The following is a 13,870-nucleotide window of genomic DNA, read 5'->3' as shown; positions in this document are numbered from 1 at the left end:
CAAGCAAATTTAAGCCTTATCATGTGCTTTAGAGTACAATCAATCGGGGTTGTACTGAGGAGAGGAGAAAAAAAAATAAATCAATCCGTGGGGCACTTGTCAACACAGTTCTAGCCAGTTAGCTAGGATAAACCGGGGGTTTTCCCCATTGTATTCCTCAAAGCTCCTTTTTCCCGTGAGGATGCACTTGCTACCCACACTATCCACACACAGAAATTAGCTGCTAGCTCTTAGACCAAGGAAGGAAAAGATTGTTTACTGCAAGCCAAGATGCAGAAGTGCGGGACATGATGAAGTACTCAAACCATTTATTATCTGTTCTTGGTGAAATGCAGTCAGAGCTCTCACAGGCAAGTAACTGAGAGGTACAAATTAATCATTAATTAGCAGTATAGAGGTAACGTACAGAACGCAGCTGAGCTGCTCTTGAAATCCTTCTGGGGAGCAACAGCACCCACATCCTGATGCTGAAGTTGTATGTTTTTCTGGAAAAGAAACCAAAAAAAAAAAAAAAACACTACCAAAAACAAAACCCCCAAACATCTGCTCAACTCTGAAGTCCTCCTACAGTCTGCAATTTGTTTTCTCTTTCCAAACCTGCTGAACTCACTGCCAGGAAATTTCTCCACAGGGAGGAATTACAACCTGCCTATCCTTCTGGCTACTGCACTTGCACTCCCTGAATTCCTGGCTCGGTTACTAGGGGTGCTGCTCACCCCTAAAATATCCACTCTGCCACAGCCCTCTTTGCTGATAGCAATATCATCCACGAGCTCCCTAGTTAAATGTTACCTCATTCAACTTATTCTCATATAAAATTCCATTATTTTCAATGTTTTCACTACTTTTATGGATAGCAATCTTTTATTTTCTTTTTAGAAAGCGTTTTCCCTTTGGCATTCCACTCTGCAGAAAATAGGGTGCGAAGTACTACTAAAATCCCTGGTATCTGAGTTACTTTTTGAACCCAACTTTGGACTGGCTTGCACGCACCAAATGGTTATCAGTGAGAAAACTGCAGTACTCTTCAGAGCTCCATACAAACAAACAAAAACACACAGGTAAATTTAAGCCATCAGTGGCATGTTTTAAAATAAAGTAGAACACAAGGCTCAAGAAATATGGCTCCAAAGCTCCTTCTCGAAACCAACAGGAAAAAAAAAAAGAAAAAAAAAAACATTAAGCATAAATTCAGTGTCATCACCCTGGAAAGAAATTGGTAGCTGTTGCAAGACAATGCTTGTGTTACTTCATTATCTACAAATGAGCAGGCCCCACTCTTGTTCCAAATCAGACATACAGCTGGGAGAGAACAAAGAAAGGCTCTACACCATTATTTACACTGAAGCCAGGAGAGGATGAAATAGATTAAAATCTGGATAAGTAAAAGGTGAATCAGACCACTGACTTCTATTCTGAACTCCTAGACACTGCCATCCTGTGTAATCATGTCCTGATCACAGCCTTCCCCTTCGTGTGCAGGTGGAATTTATTAAGACATTTCCAGGAGTTTCACAGACTCCTCTCGCTCTTACCTGCGATTAGCTTCCATGCACCGATTTCTTCATTTCCACAACGATGCTAACAAAAGGATTCCCCTATAGAAAGGCGCTGTTCATATTTGCTAGTGAAATATATAGACTTTCAGGTATCAGATACTAAGTACAAAAACATTATCTGCTTATCAAACTCCCCATAACCTGGTTAGGCCTACATAAGAGATGCAGTTATCCCACTCTTAACAAGTATAAATATAAATAAAAAATATAAATATGGGTTCAGATTTGGCCACCATGGTAATTTGGTGTTGCTTAGGTTGGTTTAGATTTGATTGTGTGCAACTTGCTGTAAGACAGTATATAAGGTTTTATATAGTCAAGATAGCATTAATAGGCCGCATCTTTCACAACCATATGATCTATGAGTAAAGGTCTATATAGTCCGGATGGCCTAATGAATCCTGCAGTTAATTAGCTCGCAGTAGGCACGCTCCCAAAGCCTGCAAAAGCACCTTCTGTCCTGTTCTCTCAGTCATTTTTTCCCCACAATGTACGAGACTGAAAACTGAGGCTGCATAATACTGAAACGTTTCGTGTATTGTCTTGTGTCTATTTAGCCTGATGAAGATTTTTACAACTAAATTTAATATGCCCCGAGTTACTACAACGGAAATGCCAATACTGATGACGCTGCTGCAAGCAGGGGCTGAATCACTTCTAGAAATAAAGAGCAAGGCTGCCCTCTGGGGACTTCTCCAGAAGTGCTACAGAAGGCGTGGATTTTTTGTTCCAGCAAAATAAACTTGCTGCAAAGTTTGCTTGTTTGCTGTCAATACAGATACAAATCAAGTGCTGCACTTGCTACATTGAGATAGTGAAGCTACATTTCTACTAATGTACCTAATGCACCGCAGTGCCATTTACTCCATGGGTCACCATACTTTTCGATGTCTCACGATGGTATGTGTCAGCTTAAAAAAAATAAAAATCTATGGAGCAGTGTAACAGTCACTGAATAAAAAGTTAATTTATTATTATGGGCTACTAGTATGATGCCTGTAAATCCTCAATTGTCTTAATGAACTTATATTGAGAACATATTGAATTGTCTTAATGAACGATATATTGAATTGTCTTAACGCACTTATATTTGAAAAAACGCAATTTCCCTGAGTGCGATTTGAGTGTATTTGTTCTGAATGCAGGCTGTGTTTGAGCTCAGGGCTGTGTCTGGCTGCCACTGGTGCAGCAGCCACACCACCTCCTCAGTCCCTGCCTTTACCTTCCTTGAGGTCCTCCTCCCTTTACAGCAGCCCTGCCTGGCGGTGTGGCGGCACATGGGCTCAGCTCCTCAGTCACTCAGCGGCACGTCGATGGCCGAGCAGGCAGCACAGAGCCTGTGAGGCACAGAGGGGGGGGGGGGCAGAACATGGAGGTCACAAACACCAGACCAAGCTGCCAGCACCACACTGCCACACGCAGCCTGGCGGACACCCTGAACATCTAACAGGGTGCGGGACCCAGCGGGGCTCCAGCCCCAACCCCACACGAGTCACAACACCCCCGTGCCGGGGCTGAGGCGCCGCGCATGCTCCCGCCCCGCCCAGCCCCGCCGTACCGGGGCCCATGACGGAGAGCGACGGCGCCGGCAGCCGCCATGGCGGCCCGCCTGCTGCGGCCGCTGCCCAGGTAACGGCCGCGCGGCCGCCCCCCCCCCCCCCCCACGAAATGGCGTCGCCTCAGGGCTCGGTGCCTGCCCCGCGCCCTGCCCTCAGCCCCCGCGGCTTCCCCCCCGTCGTGGTATAACGTGATGATGGTGGCTGTGGCGTGAAGTCCTGCGAATGCCGCTTTCCATAAAATCACACAATTACTGGGATCGTGAAGGGAGCTTAAAAATCACCTCATCCCAGCGCGCCTGCTGCGTGTGGGGATGCTGGTTTTATTATTCTCCTCAGGAGAATACAACGACAATAAACGTCTGTTACTTAAATTAAGTAACAGGTTCAAAACCTGCTTTTATAAACAGTTTGGTATGGCCAGATATCTCCTCTTGGCAGCACAAGCATTAACTTTGCTCGAGTTGTTTCGTAAACCCTACTTAAATGTGCATACTTGCAATACAGCCAGAGCAGGCTTTGTGTAATGGAAGCCTCAGGACTGTGGTGTTTTTTTTTTTTGTTTGTTTTTTCAAAATACAAGTATTAAAAGTTCCAGACAAGCATCCCCCAAACTCCTACTTTGTCATATTAGCACCCAGACAACTTGCAATTGCTTAAATGCAATGAAAACATTAGCAGTTGACGTTGGTATCTATATATAACAACATGCAATGATACTTCCAACTGCTTTGATATCAAAATATTACTTGATTAAGACAAAGTAGAATGTAGAGCAACCAAGTCTAGAAATTTTCTGACAAAGCTTTGCTCAGCTGTGCATTTGGGGGTTGTATAGCTGTTTTAGAATTTTAGTTTTTAACATTTCTTTTTCAGACTGAAGCCATTTAACAGACTGCAAGTAATATTACAGCATTTGGTAAGAACTACATCGTTTTTGACTGAGTTGGAAGCCCTTGGGACGTTTAACTCCATACCTGAGACAGACAACACATGCAACTTCTAATCTGTGTGTGTGGTGCTTCTGAATGCCATTCAGGCAGAACATTGCCTATGTATGTGAGCACTTTGTTGTGTGTCTACTAAACCATAAACTAAAGCCCAGTTATTTGGCTTTCCCTAATTTTATAGTTAATTTCCATGTTAGCTTCTTTATATTCCTTAAATATCATTCAACTTTGAGTTTGAATGTGAAATTCAATTGTGAAAATAGGTTAGCAACCAACTCAACTGTTAGAAGTTACATAAGAAGTTGTATGTACATTTGTGGTTGCAGTATCAAACTAGCACTAGGGACATACAAAACTCTTAACTGCAATTGTTGTAGGTATTTTCTGAATGTCAGTTTTAAACACCACAGTTCATCGTTTAGTATCTCAAGTGTCATTGCCAAAGAGCATATAGCTCAAAAGCTTGTCTGAGGTTTGTCAGAGTCCTTCAGAATAATAAAGCGGCTCCAAGAGAACCATATAAGAAATACAAATATGACTTGAATTACAATGGGAAAGCCTTAGTGTGAAATTCAAAACGCATCTTTTTATAATCTTAAATAGTGTGCTTTGAGAGTATATTTCCATAAATGCTCTTGTATGTTACTTAAGACATCAAAGACATTAAGACATTTATTTTATTTGTTTTTGCACTTACAGAAAATGTGTAAGCATACTGGTTCTTCAGATGAAGTGTTGTTGGAAAAGAAAGGAGGTGCAGGAATAATAACTTTGAATAGACCCAAGGCTCTCAATGCGCTAAATCTTTCTATGATCCAACAAATTTATCCACAAATAAAGGTTAGTAGCTGTTACGTTACCTGATACTGCTTTTAAAATTCATTCTGACACTTCATAGCATACCAATTTAAATAATTAAATTGTGAGAACACTTGCTAATGAGCTCGGATGTGTAGGATGGAAAAGAACAGACAATTTCAAGCGGGTTAGAAAGAAGAGACACCAAAGAAAAAAGCTGTCAGACAAAACGTGAAGTTTTAGCACCTGCATAGATAAGACCCCTGTATTAACACCAGGACTGAATTAAAGGCAAGCAGTAGAATTAAAGGCAAGTAGCTAGTGTTTATATGTTTCTGTTCACAACACCCAGTTGGTCAGTCTGCACATATTCTAAGCTGTACAGAGGTGTTGCCTCTGAGTTGAGTGCATGTTTTGCTGGGAAGTTGGGTGGCTGAAACAAAAGGTACAAATTATCATGAAGCAAGTTGCTTTAGTTTCATTCCCTAAAAAAGAGCCTTGTGGAGTTATGGACAATGCTTCTCAGTAAAGTAACGTGAAATTTTAAGCATGCAAATAGTCTTTTTTAATTTAACGATGTTGTTCATCATATGCAGAAAGTCAAATATTAAATACCAGTACTTGTTAGACAGTTACCTGCCTCTTGATATTTTGACAGATGGTTATGTTGCAAACTTACGCATTCTTTGAAGAACATTTAGAGCAGTACTGAGTACTGGATTTGTTTTATGCACAACCTTAAAAGGTGGAGTAATTTTAAGTATAGCTGCTGGTAGACAGAAATACCTTGTCACAGATGCGTCTGTGCACAAATTGGCTTAATCCAGCCCTTGACAGGTATTGATTGCAATCATTTTGAAAATATCCATCCACAATTTAAATGATCTTTTCCTTGCTGCACATCTTAGATACACAAAACTTCCATGAATTGTCTTGAAACAGTTACTGTATCTTCTCTATTCCCAGCTTTCTCCCCCAGCATTGTGTTCCCATCCAGGTTTATATAGGGCCCTGCTTTAGGGAGTGCTGCTTTTCGTCAGAGAATGGGAGCTGTCCTTGGGCATTCTGAAATACACAAAGTGGCTGTGCAAATCTCTGCCACCAGGGTTGAATATGACAATGGAGTGGCAGTTAGAAACTCCTAAGCAAATGTGTGTAGCTCTCAGACTTCATTTTAAAAACAATCTTTCTGAAAAAATAAAATAAGAATCATACTATACAGAAAAAGAATATTGAATTAGAATTTTAATCTTATGTGGAAACATTTGCCTCACTTTAGGCTTGGGAGCAAGATCCTGAAACTTTTCTAATAATCATAAAGGGAACTGGAGGAAAAGCTTTTTGTGCTGGTGGTGACATCAGAGGTAAGGGCTACAGTCACTTTAAATAGTTTTTACTGTTTTATACGCAATGTTCCAACAGCTGTCTCATGACAACAGCATCATACAGCATCTGTGCATCAAGGTGTTAGAAAAAGTTGGCACAACTAAACTCACTGTTCTGTGGCAAGCCTCTGTTTACCTGAGTCACAGTAAATAAATTAAAGCAGTCAACACAAAACAGTAACTGGGAAAGATATGTCAAATTCTTGCTTATGAATAACTGGTGATAGCAGCCAGTCACTGAGAGGTTTCTTGTCTCGTCCTTCTTCTTCCCAGCATTTCATTAAAGACAGCTTATTTACAAGAAATTTGAAGGGTTCTAACAGATAGCTTTATTGGATAATTTCTCTGATGTTTGACTCAGAGCTGGCTAGATAAGTAGCTGGCTACAGTGATCAATGTATTTGTGATTATTCTTTAACTATGAATGGTAGAAAGTCTCCAAACTGTTTGAATTGGCGGTTGTTTTAAATCCTAGGTAATCAAGCAGTACAGGTTATTGTTAAATTATGCCCTACTCTTACTGGCTTCTCATTTTTAGTATTCAGTCTTCAGTGTAATCAGTTTTAAGTGACTGTTCCATATATTAATATGAAATACTACAGACCAGACTGACAACCACTAGGAGGGGTTCCATAGCGTAGAAAATAGACTGCAGTCTCTCAACTCTCCAGCATAATGGAAGGGACTCAAAATGGATAGCTGTTCATATTTAAATTTGATAAATTTGTTTGCTCAAGTAAAATAAAGCAGGATTAAGTTGCTGTTGACTGCTGCAGGACAAGTTTTTTTTTTTTTTATCATGCAATACTGATTTTTGTACTTGTATTTGTGTGTTCTATTAACATTAGTTACCTTTAGAATTTTTGTTTCTCTTAAGCCATCACAGATGCAGGAAAAGTTGGAGATAAACTGGCACAAGATTTCTTCAGAGAAGAATATACCCTGAACAATGCCATTGGTATGTTTAACAGCAAGTTTTTGAACTGTATCGTTTTCATAACAATGACTTTGAATATAAATTTACTTTCTCTCTTTGCTTGTCTATAAAATATAGATAATAGAATATTAGAGTAAGTGATATTCTTTTGGATGAAAATCAAGGGTTGAGTGTTAAGATCAGAAGAAACTTCTTCGAACATATTTCAGTTGAATAAAGTTCGGATTTTTAAACATTGATTAGAAGTATCCACTATTAGTCACTGCAGGAAAAGAGGTGAAAATGTTGCATAATAACTGAAGTTATCAAAAGAGTATAAAGTAATAGTTATTAGAATTAGCATTTTTATGTACCTTCCTGTCTCCAGCAAAGAAAATATTTAAGGTGTCATGGAAAAATCTTAATATTGCTATGGCAAACAGTTAAAGACTATATACCTCAGTTTTTTTTTTTTTTTTTTTTTTGTTTTTTTTTTGTAATTGATTAGTGTATATTATTCCTATAATTCAATATAATTACAAAACCCAGATTTTGGGTAAATCTGGTATGATCGTATTCCTTTAGGATCGAAACTTCTACTAAAAAGAAATATTTTTATATTGTATTTTAGAACTTCAATTACACAGAGGAGCTGTTTCCACTGCATTTGCAGACATACTTCTGTAGAAACTTAGTTCAAAGTCTAACATCGAGAGTCCATGTTCTAGCTTGTAAGTTGATGCAAGAACAGAGTTAAAAATTCAGTTCTCGCAGTTTCTATCGACTTGGAGGATTGAAGTGCCTTGTAAAATAGTTTTTTTTTTTTTTTTTTTTTAGAAAAAAAAACACACAATAATCTATAGTTGCTACAGAAAACAACTATTGTAGCAGATACTTCTATCAGCAATCTAATTCAACTTTGTCTGACCTGAAAACGATAAATATGAAGCAGCAATTTCATTCTCGGAAGGCTTCTGAATCTTTCTGTAAACAGTAATTGACAGCATCAGATCTTTAGTTTCATAATTTCTATGAGCTCCAACAGATAAAGCTGACAAATAAAACTGTAGTGCTTTAGGGCAACATCTTGACGTGTGCCACACATGGGTAACATGCAGCAGACTTGGCAAGACAGAACATGTTCATATTGTAGTAGTTCAGTCACATTTTGGCTTAAATCTACCAATGAATCTGACTTTGTACTGATGTACTGGTACATGCTCTATGCTCTTACTCCAAGCTGTGAGATAGACACAACAGTTCCCCTTTCACCCTAACTTGTTACAAAATTATTTGTAATAGCCAGATATGGCTGGATTATCAGATGCTCACATAGCAAGCCATCTGATGTTTCGTGTTCTCTTACAACACTAGGAATGTAGTAAGCCACTCACTGGTATGTCTTTCCCCTGCTTAATAATTATGTGAAGAAGCTTCATTGTAAGTTGATATTTTGTTTAATTTGCTATTTTTTTTTTTTTTTGCTCTTGCTGAAATAAGACATGAGGAAGTTGTCATGCATATGGTTAGTCATTCTTTTGGAGAAATTACAATTATTTATTTTTTTTTTTTACATTTCTTGTAGGCACTTGCAAGAAACCTTATGTGGCACTTATTGATGGCATTACAATGGGAGGGGTAAGTACCTTGGTGTTATATCTAATAGAATTTGTTTTGAAGTAATGTGACGTGGCGTACTTGAGTTGCATGAAGTGTGTCAAACATTTCAATTTAAGAACAAACATTTAAATCCAACCTTTTTGTATCTAGCTTGTCAGACTACCTTGCTGTTCTTCTGCTGTTCTTTGGTAGCTACTGCAACTGCTTCCTCTGAGGATCTGCCAGTAGGCTTGAGAAAAGAGCACAATCTTGTCACTGTAGCAAACACCACCCAAAGGTTTTCAGAACACTTCAGTGTGGGTTCCTGGATTATACAAGAGTTGAATAATTTTCTACTCAACATTTATTAGAAAATAGAACTATATAAATATACATCTAAAAGGCAAGTCTTTGAAAAAAATGGAAAAAATCTCAAAGCTTGTTATGAGCATCTGTTAAAGAGAATTCTACATTTTCCTATGAACTGACTGGGAAATGCATCTGCAGACTCACCTCTGCAGTACTCCCAGATCATAAGCTACAGGATCCTGATATCCTTCTCCAAGGTCACATCTTGTTTCCAAAGCATACGAACGGAGGGGACTCCGTCACATTGCTAGTTATAGTCAGTGCTAATAGTTGCTTTAGCAATTGTTGGCTCTAAATACTGTGAGTAGGTAGTAAATGGCAGTACGATGCTTTTCTACATGCTGAAATGCTGTTCACTTCAGTTTGACATCTGTTGGATATAAGTGCATCATAGTAGGGAACAGAGTACAATAATCTGGAGTTATTTTGAACAATGAGTTTGACAGTGATGTCTGTCTGCCATATTGTCACTTAGATTTATGGGTGATGACAGGTATTCCTGGACTGCTAATTACAACTGCTTCAATACAGTTCTTGACAGATAATTTTTTTCTTGCTGCTGAAAGTGAAGATTTAAAGGATCTCTATTACGCAGTGTCAATAGTTATGCTGGAAAGCTGCTTCAATGTGTATGCTACCAGCTCATTAAGCCAGTGGAGTTTCTGGTTTTGTTTTTAACATCTGCTTATGATATGAAGTTGATGGTATTTATTGCTCAACTTATGCAGCTGGAATATAAGAGAGTAACTTCCTTCTAGGAAGGAACAGTTTCTTTCATCTGTTCTACAGAGGCCTATATAGTTTTATTTAATAAAGACATTTGAAACAAGACGTAGATCTTAAGATGTTATGCAGCTACTCAACAGCTAAGGGGACCTTTCACTGCAGGACCTGATGACTAGAGAGGTATGTTATCTTGCTCAGAAAGAGAAAATAGAAAAAGATAGAAAAGATAGAAAGAGAAGACCTGGCCTACTTGTCCAGGTATGTCACCTCCAGGGTTTCTTCTTTGTTTGTGTTGTTTTTGTTTTTTTTCTTTTTGAGAGCTACTCTACAAGCATTTTTGTTCTCCTTCTGACTTTTACACTTTCTTACACTGCAGCTTCTGTTCTACTGCATTCCTTTTCAATGTTTTAAGGAATCTCATCAGGTGTTTGCTGTAGGCAAAGTTTAACACAAGTAGAGGCATGAGCATGGAAGACCTCAACAGCTTTCAATGAAGTACTTTTGTCTTGCAGTTCTCTAAAACATTATTTTGGTATAATAGCCTAAAATACTATTTCACGAGAGGCATTTTGCCTTTTCTTGCAGTGGGCTTTCTGAAATTAAAAAAAAAAAATAAAAAGATGGAACAAACATATCATTCCAAAGCCTGAATATACACACTTCATTTCTGTTAAAGCATACAGGGTTCTGTTGCCCACTCTTTGGCTGGGTCTGAGAGCCAGGATTTTAGTCCTTGTGTTAGATTTGAAACTTTGTGGTATCACCTCAAGATCCCACACTTAAGTCGTGGTTGTCTTTCATGTCAGTATGATTAAAAAAAATACAGTTTTGGTTGAAAAAGTATGCAATCTAAGGTAGGGGAAGAAAAGTTCAGTGTCAGTTTATGGACTGCTTTTAAACTTTCATATAACCTTGAATGCTATTTATTTAGCAGTGTTAGTGGAGCTGCAGTTTACTCTGAGATAATGTCCTTTAATGCCCTTCTTACAGGAATGCATGTTTTTGTTTTTTTTTTTAATCAACACACTTTTTTTCTCCTCACAGTACATGGAAGTATCTACTGATAGTTTAACACAGGAGGTTGGCAGCACTATTTTTCAATGCCTGTTAATTTTTGTGTGTGTGGTCTGTGACAGTTTTGAGCTGCGTTCCTTTTAGCTACCTCTGCCAGATTGGTCCATTTAGACAAATCACTAATGTTCAAGCAGGAAAGGTGTGCTAGCTTCCTTCTTTATCCGCCTTCTTCCATCAGTGTTGTCAGCATGGGGAACCCCCATCACTCCTGGCCTTAACCAAAATAAGCTTGCAGCAGCTCTTTTCTATTGTGGTTAAAATAGGTGCACTGCAGTAAGATTTTTAGATTAAAACCACTGGAACAAACCTGGTCACGTTTATCCTCTTACCTTGTTTTGCTTGTTGCAAAGAAGTTCTCTATCCTACTCTAATTATTCACTGAAACTGCATTCATACAAAGGAGTTATTCTATTTGTGGTAATTAGATGATTTGTTTTAAATCACTCAAACATTAGGGACCTATGTTTTTGACACAATAAGGTCATATTTAATTTATTTCATATGCTCAAAATCTGGCTTAGTCCCTGCAAGTGAGCGGGAGCTAGAAGTATTTGTCATTTGTGAACCACAGTAACTGTCATTAAAAACAAACCATGTTTAGGTCTTTAGCTTTAAAAGCAAGTGGTTTAAGCTTGGGCTTAAAAGTCTTGAGACCCCTCTTAAACGCTTCAATTTCACTCTACACCATTTATCTGTGAATAAAAATGCAACCACATCAATTTCAGCCATGCTCAGAAATGCAGGTATGCCTTTGTAGCACCATGCATATTGAGTGCAATGTTGTTCTAATTTAAAATTGGTTAAAAAATCCAGCAGCGTATTAGAAACTCAGTTATTACTACTCAGGTAATAAAATTCGCTGTTGATTTGCATGTATCTTAGATTTGTGATAAACTTGGAATTGTATTCCAAAAAATGAACTGGTTCCACTTCAATTGTGTTCTTTAGAGTCTGGTAGGTGATACTCTGGAGAGCTTAATTAGCCAACAGATGGGGCTGTGGAGCTTGTTCTCTGCACCTTTTTGTATGTACTCTATAGTTCATCATGAATTGGAATTCCACATAAGTCTGTCTTTTAATCTTTTCGTACTTATTCTGCTTCAGGGCAGTAGGTTTGAGTGAAAAGAATATCTTACGAAGCAAAAATGATGGCGTTTTACTAAAAAAAAAAAAAAAGGTGAAATAAATTTTAAATTCCACATTTGCTGTTAAAGGGTGTGCCCTTTCGTTTAATAACAAAATGTTAAATACATGTTTAGAGAGAGAAATAGGAAGCTGGAATTTGAATATAGTTTGCAACTTTGAGAAACAGAAGTCACTCAACCTTGTTTCCACGGCCCTGCACCCTCAGCTTTTAGGCCTAGTTGGTGACGGCAGTAGCAGCACGAACTGCTGCCTGCTTTGTTCTCTCCTCAGTAGAAAAAGATCTCAGCTATATTTATTGCAGTTCTGAGAAGACTCATTGTTTGTCTCTCCGGATTCACAAGTGGCTTTCTATTACTTTTGTCAGCACACACATCAGCACAGTTTTTTTAAGCAAGGGCTTTGAAAGTGAGAGTCTACATCTAAGGCACTTAGGTAAAGTGTCTTCAAGGTGGCTATTAGAGAGTTTAAAATACTGTTTGATCCTGCCTTAGTCACTCGGGTAATAATGACACATACATTGAGATTCAGATTACAGAAGTACAGAGGATCCTTGAGATTATTCTTTTGCACTTTGAAGTAGTGTGAAATATAGAGTGATGAGAGCTTAGGAGATTTCCACCTAATGCGTTCAGAAGTTTCTATCATCAGGAATTCAGTTTTTCTAGACATCCTACCCTACTACTTAATTACTCTTTCGTGATTTCCCTAGTGTCTAATTTAAGCCTTCAGTGTATGTAGTCAATATATTCCTTAATCACAGCTCTCTAAGAGCATTTCGAAATACTTTCCTTTCTCCCAGCCATCTCACTTTAACTGGGAAAAGACTAGTTCTGTAGTCTTTACTATAGATTAATTCCCTTTGTCTTCTTGCAATCCTCTGGAATCTCTCTAATTTGTGTACTTTACAGTTCATTACCAAAAACCAGACTGTGTTTCAACTGGGGAATTCATTAGCACCAAGTAGAGCAGAATGATTATCCTCTATATAGGATAGAAGTATTCTATCACAAGTAACTCACGCAAACCAAAGCCTCCTAAAACATCAGATGCTAGGAAGCCACCACATCTACGTACTCTTAAAGCCATTATTCTTACCTCTTTTTGCTTGCAGAATGTAAACTTCTGTCACAGCATAGTTCCTTGTCACTTACCTTTTACCAATATTTAGTTCTTCCTTGAACAGAACTTGTATGTCAGCATCAACCTCAGCAAGCTATGCTTTTCCTGAAAGACTATTAAAAAAACAAACAAGCACTTACTTCCTCCTTGAATAAACCTAAGCATTGTATCACCTGGCATTGCCTTTTGTAGCTCCACCACATCAAGCTGGTTAGGCTTCCCAGCTGTGGTAAATCTAGGCTAAGTGGGTACAGTTCCACCCTTTGGTGCCTGCTCTAGCACAGTGTCTGAAGTCAATTTTTTTTGCAGCAGCATTTTGTTACTGTTTCTATTAAGTTCCTAGTTGGTTTCAGGTCTGGAAAGCTTTAAGGCATTTGTTTGCAACACAAGCAATGTGTTGCAAACAAATTTGCAACACATTGCATGCTTGCAACGTTGCATTTGATTTTACTTTTGCAGATGTAGTTGATTTCATTTCATTTATATCTGTCTGATCTTGTTCCACCATTTCTCTGATGTGAGATGGTTTTGAATTCTGATCTCTGCCCTTCAAAGTAATAATACCTTCCCAAAATGTAATTTGGAAATTATATCTATACGTATATTAAAAACAAAACAAACAAAAAAACAACAAACAAACAAATCCCTTGTTATTTCCTCATCCAAAAAGCTA

At 38.3% G+C, this 13,870-nt stretch overlaps 2 protein-coding genes across 4 annotated transcripts in view; one reads left to right on the top strand and one right to left on the bottom strand.

Moving 5' to 3' along the window:
• MFSD6 (major facilitator superfamily domain containing 6) overlaps positions 1-2,952 on the bottom strand; it is a 38,566-nt gene extending 35,614 nt beyond the window's left edge. Inside the window, exon 1 of the mRNA XM_068686508.1 lies at positions 2,782-2,952. The gene's annotated coding sequence lies outside the window, so the exon portion shown is untranslated. The remainder of the gene's footprint in view (positions 1-2,781) is intronic.
• Positions 2,953-3,054: 102 nt separating this feature from the next.
• Positions 3,055-13,870, top strand: part of HIBCH (3-hydroxyisobutyryl-CoA hydrolase) — a 41,315-nt gene continuing 30,499 nt past the window's right edge. Inside the window, exons 1-6 of one of the 3 annotated variants that reach the window (XM_068686521.1) lie at positions 3,055-3,188; positions 3,992-4,034; positions 4,765-4,905; positions 6,143-6,227; positions 7,126-7,206; positions 8,750-8,802. In XM_068686521.1, coding sequence (XP_068542622.1) covers positions 3,157-3,188; positions 3,992-4,034; positions 4,765-4,905; positions 6,143-6,227; positions 7,126-7,206; positions 8,750-8,802 — 435 coding nt within the window. In that variant the 5' untranslated portion in view covers positions 3,055-3,156. Of the gene's footprint in view, positions 3,189-3,991; positions 4,171-4,764; positions 4,906-6,142; positions 6,228-7,125; positions 7,207-8,749; positions 8,803-13,870 lie in introns of those variants that run through there. The other 2 variants (XM_068686522.1, XM_068686523.1) reach the window with 2 other exon arrangements.

This window comes from Anas acuta, chromosome 6 (genome assembly GCF_963932015.1).
Source record: "Anas acuta chromosome 6, bAnaAcu1.1, whole genome shotgun sequence".
NCBI classification, from domain to species: domain Eukaryota; kingdom Metazoa; phylum Chordata; class Aves; order Anseriformes; family Anatidae; genus Anas; species Anas acuta.
This window is presented reverse-complemented; position numbering and strand designations above follow the sequence as displayed.